Source organism: Sinocyclocheilus grahami, unplaced genomic scaffold, assembly GCF_001515645.1.
Source record: "Sinocyclocheilus grahami isolate Dianchi unplaced genomic scaffold, SAMN03320097.WGS_v1.1 scaffold243.1, whole genome shotgun sequence".
In the NCBI taxonomy this organism is placed as follows: domain Eukaryota; kingdom Metazoa; phylum Chordata; class Actinopteri; order Cypriniformes; family Cyprinidae; genus Sinocyclocheilus; species Sinocyclocheilus grahami.
The window spans coordinates 6,646-15,712 of record NW_015505422.1 but is presented as its reverse complement, the minus strand read 5'-3'; the positions used below and the strand labels follow the sequence as shown (position 1 = coordinate 15,712).

The 9,067-nt window shown below is 37.5% G+C and overlaps 1 protein-coding gene across 2 annotated transcripts; it reads left to right on the top strand.

Annotated features, from left to right (window-relative positions):
• Positions 1–9,067, top strand: LOC107598049 (arginase-1-like). 2 transcript variants are annotated; one of them, XM_016289293.1, is made up of 8 exons: positions 1–234; positions 388–460; positions 4,415–4,589; positions 4,665–4,824; positions 6,757–6,851; positions 6,939–7,043; positions 7,133–7,269; positions 8,435–9,067. In XM_016289293.1, the coding sequence occupies exons 1-8, from the start codon at positions 130–132 to the stop codon at positions 8,596–8,598; spliced, it is 1,014 nt and encodes a 337-aa protein (XP_016144779.1). In that variant the 5' UTR covers positions 1–129; the 3' UTR covers positions 8,599–9,067. The 2 variants fall into 2 exon arrangements, with proteins under 2 accessions (XP_016144779.1, XP_016144780.1); XM_016289294.1 differs by having other exon boundaries at positions 7,133–7,295; positions 8,435–8,527.

Here is a 9,067-nt window from a genome sequence, read left to right as displayed (position 1 = left end):
CCAGGTTAAGACAGAAGAGCGCGAGCAGCCCAATGACTGACACCGGATGCGTGTCGTCACAGGTCCTTTAATCTGCTTTGATTTGAGAGCCGCTTACTCCAGACTGCTGCTGGATACATAATAACAGTGATGAAGAGCTTCAGAGGAATTCGAGCCGCTTTTCACATATTCTCAAGAGACCTCCATCATCATCACTGTGTGGGAATAATAGGTGCTCCTTTTTCTAAAGGACAGGTGAGATATAAACCCCCTAAGAAGCATCCTCTTCTCATTTGCAATAATGATAAACAAGTATCTAAAAAAGAATATGTTTGCATAAACATATAAATCCATGCATGGTGCAGTATGGTAGTGGTCCAGTGCTCATGTTATTGACTGTTACTGCAGCAGAGAGATGGTGTGCAGAGAGGAGCAGACCTCATTCGAGCTGCTGGATTGGTGCAGAAACTTAAAGGGCAAGGTACCACAACTACACCTCCTGATATTTACACTGCTTTTATCAGGGTTTGAGTACAGTATAATGCTTCTAAAATACATTTTTGGTTACACTTTATTTTAAGGTGTCTGGGTCACCGTGTAATGATACAGTACAGAATAAAATATTCATTAATAACATGTACTTAGGCTACTACAGAGTTAGGGTTATAATTAGGGTTGCATATAATTATGCATCATTTCTTGCTATTACTGTGGTAAGTATGTGTAACAAGGACATTGTCAAATAAAGTGTTACCTAATTTATTTATTTAAAAAAAGACAACATGGGATCTTTGCGTTTAAAAAAGTTTAAATGTGAGTAGATGCTGTTAAAATGGATGAAAATTGTGACTAGTTATAGCATGTCAAAAATATAGGCTGTACTGTATATAAATTCATTTAAACTTGAACCTAAATCTTGACGCAAGAATGGTAATGTGTTATTTGTCAACTAGCCATTATACAGTACCTCCAACTGCTAATGTTTATTTTAAGGTCAGGCGACAACGCAATCCTTATTTATCATTGCCATTTTCGTAAAAAGCTTGAAATGTTTCAGAGTCTATATTTGATCTGTCTGTCTGTTGTTTCACAAATGTTTTATAGGGTAACTTTATACAAGCTAGAGGGACTGATGCCATGTGTGGTTTTTATTTATTTACCTAAGACGTGATCTCATAAGAGCAGTAACACTGACGTTGCGCTACTCCCCTTTCTGTGCGCATTGCAATATTTTGGATTGAGTTCTGTTACTCAATAAGAGTCGAGCGTGTATTTGCACATTTGAACTCAAACAAACCCAGTAATGTTTAAAAACTTGAGCTGATGGCAGAACAGAGAACTCTACAGGTCTAAAAAGTTAAATCGGTGACAGACTGTCTAAAATGAGTGATTTATTGAAATGTTCATTCCGAGATTTTTACATATTTGAAGGATACTTTCAACAGCATTCATTTAATAATTGAATAGCACACTTTTGAAACTTCCGAAGTGAATGTTCAGTCTCCAGCCTTCCAGTTTACCTTTTAAATAATATTTGTTTATAATATAATATAATATAATCATTTTTCTTCTTCACTCTGAGAAAATATAAAGAATAAAGAGGTGAGAGAGAAACACTTCTGCAAACTCTCAACCTCATGCTACACTTTTCCAGTTCTGAAGAAATGGATGAAATGAATAATACTAATAATAATACTAATTCTACCGTCTGTTATTGCAATATGATATTTCTTTTTCTTTATATTTTTGGTGAAATAATGATTAGGCAATATTGTATGTACACACAACCATGCCAATAAAGTATTATATTAAAAAGGAATGGAAAAATAAATGGTGACTCAAACCTGACACTGTGCATCAAAACAATATATTATAGATATATTTTCAGTGCATGACTTGACAGTTGAATACATATTTTTCAGGGTTCTCTGATGAATAGAAAGATCCAAAGATCAGCATTTATCTGAAATAAAAAGCTTTTGTAACAGTATTATACACTATACCATTCAAAAGTTTGGAGTCAGTGTGTGTATATATATTAAGTGATGATAAAGGCATTTATAATGTTACAAAAGATTTCTATGTCAGATAAATGCTGTTCTTCTGAACTTTCTATTCATTAAAGAAACCTGAAAAAAATTCTACTCAGTTGTTTTCAACATAATAATAATAATAAATGTTTTTTTGAGCAGCTTATCAGAATATTAAAAGGATTTCTGAAGGATCATGTGACTGGAGTAATGATGCAAAAAATCAGCTTTGAAATCACAGGAATAATTTTATTTTTTTAAGTAGCCTATATTCAAATAGAAAGCAGTTATTTTAAATAGTAACAATATTTCACAATATTACCGCTTTTGCTGTAATGTTTTTTTGAGCAGCTTATCAGAATATTAAAAGGATTTCTGAAGGATCATGTGACTGGAGTAATGATGCAAAAAATCAGCTTTGAAATCACAGGAATAATTTTATTTTTTTAAGTAGCCTATATTAAAAAAAAAACATAAAAAATCTTACTGTAGAAAAACATTTGACTGGTAGTGATAGATAGATGGATGGATGGATAGAGATGGAGATAGATAGATAGATAGAGACGTTGCGCTACTCCCCTTTCTGTGCGCATTGCAATATTTTGGATTGAGTTCTGTTACTCAATAAGAGTCGAGCGTGTATTTGCACATTTGAACTCAAACAAACCCAGTAATGTTTAAAAACTTGAGCTGATGGCAGAACAGAGAACTCTACAGGTCTAAAAAGTTAAATCGGTGACAGACTGTCTAAAATGAGTGATTTATTGAAATGTTCATTCCGAGATTTTTACATATTTGAAGGATACTTTCAACAGCATTCATTTAATAATTGAATAGCACACTTTTGAAACTTCCGAAGTGAATGTTCAGTCTCCAGCCTTCCAGTTTACCTTTTAAATAATATTTGTTTATAATATAATATAATATAATCATTTTTCTTCTTCACTCTGAGAAAATATAAAGAATAAAGAGGTGAGAGAGAAACACTTCTGCAAACTCTCAACCTCATGCTACACTTTTCCAGTTCTGAAGAAATGGATGAAATGAATAATACTAATAATAATACTAATTCTACCGTCTGTTATTGCAATATGATATTTCTTTTTCTTTATATTTTTGGTGAAATAATGATTAGGCAATATTGTATGTACACACAACCATGCCAATAAAGTATTATATTAAAAAGGAATGGAAAAATAAATGGTGACTCAAACCTGACACTGTGCATCAAAACAATATATTATAGATATATTTTCAGTGCATGACTTGACAGTTGAATACATATTTTTCAGGGTTCTCTGATGAATAGAAAGATCCAAAGATCAGCATTTATCTGAAATAAAAAGCTTTTGTAACAGTATTATACACTATACCATTCAAAAGTTTGGAGTCAGTGTGTGTATATATATTAAGTGATGATAAAGGCATTTATAATGTTACAAAAGATTTCTATGTCAGATAAATGCTGTTCTTCTGAACTTTCTATTCATTAAAGAAACCTGAAAAAAATTCTACTCAGTTGTTTTCAACATAATAATAATAATAAATGTTTTTTTGAGCAGCTTATCAGAATATTAAAAGGATTTCTGAAGGATCATGTGACTGGAGTAATGATGCAAAAAATCAGCTTTGAAATCACAGGAATAATTTTATTTTTTTAAGTAGCCTATATTCAAATAGAAAGCAGTTATTTTAAATAGTAACAATATTTCACAATATTACCGCTTTTGCTGTAATGCAGGCTTGGTGAGCAGAAGATAATTCTTTAAAAAACATAAAAAATCTTACTGTAGAAAAACATTTGACTGGTAGTGATAGATAGATAGATAGATAGATAGAGATGGATGGATGGATGGATAGATAGATAGATAGAGATGGATGGATGGATGGCTAGATAGAGATGGATGGATGGATGGATAGATAGATAGAGATGGATGGATGGATGGATGGATGGATGGAGATGGATGGATGGATAGAGATGGATGGATAGATAGATAGATGGATAGAGATGACGGATGGACGGACGGATGGATGGATGGATGGATGGATGGAGATGGATAGATAGATAGATAGAAGATAGAGATGGATGGATGGATGGGGATGGATGGATGGATGGATGGATGGATAGATAGATAGAGATGGATGGATGGATGGAGATGGATGGATGGATAGAGATGGATGGATAGATAGATAGATGGATAGAGATGACGGATGGATGGATGGATGGATGGAGATGGATAGATAGATAGATAGATAGATAGATATTCTGAATGCAACTCCCTTCCCCATTCACTTTAATTGTATGCAAAATAATGGCCAGTACACTTTTTCTTTTGTGTGTTAAAGCTACAAAATAATTTCCATTACGTGTAAATGATGATAGAAAGCCCTCTGTCTCTCTCCAGGTTGTGTAGTGAAGGATTATGGGAATCTGATTTTTGAGGACATTCCCAATGATGAGCCCATTGGCAGACTGAAGACTCCGAGAGCAGTCGGCCGTGCCAATGAGCTGCTCGCAGGAGCTGTGCTGAAGATCAAGAGCGATGGCAACACTTGTGTGATGCTGGGAGGAGATCACAGGTCATTGTGTGCTTCCAGTTCTGTTCAGTTTAATGTTTGAACCTATTCTCAGTAATGTTTGCTGTTTTTTTACAGCTTGGCGATTGGTTCGATCTCTGGTCATGCCGCCTCAAGACATGAGCTGAGTGTTTTATGGGTAGATGCACACGCAGACATCAACACGCCTTTAACCACACCAACGGGAAACATTCACGGCCAACCGCTGTCGTACCTCATCCATGAACTGCACTCAAAGGTGAATGATGGTCTTTAATCATTTCAGCACCTTTGTTAGTTTGTGTAATATGTTACAAAGTCATTACGTTACTGTCAGTCTCATCACAAAAAACTCCTAAAGAGATGTCCGACTTTAACTTCCTGACCATGGCTGACATGCAGTTGTCAGTATCTGTGCCTTTAGTACACTCATAACTAATAAACATTAACAGCTAACTTATTGAAAAGTTCATAGAAACTTTTTAAGAAAACCATTAGGATTATTTTACTTTGTGACATTATTGTTATGCACAAATTACACAAAAAACATTTCTCCTGAAACTCCAATTAAGATAATGTGACATTACCTGTAATTGCAGTAATTCATGATTATTATTTTTATTCTAGTATACATATATATATATATATATATATATATATATATAATTCATAATACAAAATCTATTTTTCATTATTGCAAAGTGAACAAATGCAATATAAATTGTATGGTTACAAGAATTTATGTAAGAAATCAACTTAACTGGGATGAAACAGTGCCTCAACAGTGCTAAAATAGACTTTTATTTCTTTCTAGCAAAATATAATTTCCTGTTTATAGGAAGTAGCAGAGGGGGTTGTTAATCAGTTTCAGCTTCTTTGGTGTTAATGAAATTAACAACAAGTGCACTAGATGGGCAACAATAAGATGACCCCCAAAACAGGAATGGTTTTACAGGTGGAGGCCACTGACATTTTTTCCCGTACTCATCTGTTTTTCACTAGTTTTGCATTTGGCTAGGGTCAGTGTCACTACAGGTAGCATGAGGCGATACCTGGACCCTACACAGGTTGCACAGGCAGTCCAACTCCTCCAGGATGGCACATCAATATGTGCCATTGCCAGAAGGTCTCCCAGCACAGTCTCAAGTGCATGGAGAAGATTCCAGGAGTCAGGCAGTTATTCTAGAAGAGCTGGACAGAGCCGTAGAAGGTCCTTAACCCATCAACAGGACCGGTATCTGCTCCTTTGTGCAAGGAGGAACAGGATGAGCACTGCCAGAGCCCTGTGAATGTCTCTGAACAAACAATCAGAAACAGACTTCATGAGGGTGGCCTGGGGGCCCGACGTCTAGTGGGCCCTGTGCTCACTGCCTGGCACCGTGGAGCTCGATTGGCATTTGCCATCGAACACCAGAACTGGCAGCTCCGCCACTGGCTCCCTGTGCGTTTCACAGATGAGAGAACAGGTTCACCCTGAGCACACGTGACAGACGTGAAAGGGTCTGGAGAAGCCTGCATCATGCAATAGCCTGCATCATCATTTTTTCACTTTGATTTTTGGGGTGTCTTTGAATTCAGCCCTCTGTACGTTGATAATTTTCATTTCCATCAAACGATGTGGCATCCTTTCATTCCTAACACATTACCCACTTCATGAGGGTGGCCTGGGGGCCCGACGTCTAGTGGGCCCTGTGCTCACTGCCTGGCACCGTGGAGCTCGATTGGCATTTGCCATCGAACACCAGAACTGGCAGCTCCGCCACTGGCTCCCTGTGCGTTTCACAGATGAGAGAACAGGTTCACCCTGAGCACACGTGACAGACGTGAAAGGGTCTGGAGAAGCCTGCATCATCATTTTTTCACTTAGATTTTTGGGGTGTCTTTGAATTCAGCCCTCTGTACGTTGATAATTTTCATTTCCATCAAACGATGTGGCATCCTTTCATTCCTAACACATTACCCAGTCCATATCAGTATAGATATCCAGCATGATATTTTCCCCCATTCACATCTGATGTGTTTTCAAAGTGTTCCTTTAATTTTTTTGAGCAGTGTATTTTATTCCGGTTTGAGGTTTAGGTGAAATACTACTATTAATAAGGTCCACTCCTTTAGCTTTATTTGAGATGGCATTTTATGATTTGAAACATTGAAAATATTTTGTAAAAAAAAAATTCTTATTCTTTCTTAGATTCCCATAATTCCACATTTCTCATGGTTAAAGCCTTGTGTAGCAGCTAAGGACATTGTCTACATTGGACTCAGAGATGTAGACCCAGAAGAACAGTAAGTCTGTCGATTCTACAAAATAATTTATGCATATCACTATTTCATGATTCGTTATGAAGTCCAAATCACACACTTACATCACAGTTATATCCTGAAGCACCTTGGAATCAAAATGTTCTCCATGACAGAGGTTGATAGGCTTGGAATAGCAAAAGTAATGGAGCAGACGTGTGATCACATGTTTTCAAAGTACGTGTGTGAATTATTTTCTATTTTTCATGACCTAATCTTCATAAGAGTAAATATGTATTGAAGCATTGCTACTCTTTCTGGATCAGGGTGAAAAAACCCATCCACCTCAGTTTTGACATTGATGCACTGGATCCATCGGTCTCACCTGCAACAGGCACACCTGCAGCGGGAGGACTGACCTACAGAGAGGGCATTTATATAACTGAACACATCTGTCAGACAGGTGAGAACATGAGGATATGTCCAATGGTAAGAGATTTCAAAATCTTCCAGGCTAACAAACTGGCAGCTATTTGGCCTTTCTGAAATTATTAAAGGGGTCATATGGTGCGATTTCAATTTTTCCTTTCTCTTTGAAGTGTTACAAGCTCTTGGTGCATAAAGAAGATCTGTAAAGTTGCAAAGACTAAAGTCTCAAATCCAAAGATATATTCTTTATAAAAGTTAAGAGTCAACCACGCCTACCTAAAACGGCTCGTTCAAACACGCCCCCACATGTCTACGTCACTATGTGGGAAGATTTGCATAACGCCGCACAAACGTTCGCGCAAAGAAAGAAGGCGTAACTTTTATTCTCGCTGTAGTATTGTTGCTGCCGCCATGTCGTGAAGATGCTGTGTGTTTCGTTGTGAAAGCGAAACTACTTTGTTTGGCCTTCCAAAAGAGGACGATATCCGCTTCGTCATGCCTAGAGCTGATCCGTGCTGGTCGCTGAGGGAATACATCAACTTCGTGCTGTGGATCGCTGGATCAGCTTTCACCGTGGACGAAGCGGAGTCCAGCCCGGGGTCGTCACATGTGGTTACCGCAAGCCCGCCAGCCGCTCCTTCGTCGAATCCGCCGGCCACGCCATTCTCAAGTCCGCCCGTCGCCGCTCACTCAAGCCCGCCGTGTGTGACGCTGTGTGTTTCGTTATGAAAGCAAAACTACTGTAACATTTCCGTCACACGCTTGAGGTATTCAGCCAATCACAACGCACTGGATAGCTGACCAATCACAGCACACCTCGCTTTTCAGACCGATGAGCTTTTAAAAATCGACGCGTTTCAGAAAGGCGGGGCATAGAGGAGAAACAATAATTTTTTGAACCTAACAAAAGTTTTTTTAACCTTAAACCACATAAACACATTTCATTACACCAAATGCACAAAATAATGTTCTTTTTAGCAACATCATATGACCCCTTTAACCAAAGGTCCAAGCACACTTGTCTGACGATCAAATGATTTAGCTCCCCCTTGTGTCAGTTAAAAAGCCAGTCACTATTAAAAAGCCATATTAACATTTCTTTGCTTGGCTATTGCTAAATGAGCAAATTTCATTATCATAATCCTTCTTGGTCTTTCTTAGGCATGTTGACATGAATGTATGTTTTGACTTCCCTCCAGGCCTTCTCTCTGCTGTAGACATGGTGGAAGTGAACCCAAAGCAGGGCAAAACAGAGGATGAAATTAAATCAACAGTAAACGCTGCTGTGGATCTGATACTGAGCTGCTTCGGACGGGTCCGCGAGGGGTCTCATGAGCCCGATTACCAAATTCCAAATCCATAAATCACAGGCTTTATTTTTGTTATTTTGTTTTCTTTTTTTGTTATATTTACTTACTGGCATCATTATTTAGGCCATCATGTTATTTAAATTGAATTTAAAGGGTAATTTCCATTTATTTTATTCCTGTATAAAAGTGAATTCCAAAGATATATGCAAATTATACCGTGTTGTGCAAGTTACTTCCAAACTGTAATACATTATAGATTACTTGTTACTGTAATTCCTCGCGGGTCGCAGCACTCCTGTAAAACCCGCCCTAAACACGCCTTCACTGGACTACGTCACACAATACAACGTTCCACCAGCGAGAAGGAGATGAATGAAATAAATCGCTAAACAAATATATCAGAAGCTGTCGTTGTCTTTATTTATAAACTTGGACACCACACGAATATTGACTGACCACGAACAGGAAATAGAACTTATTTGCGGCATTTTTGATTCGTTAACGTCTCGCGGTCTTGCTGTT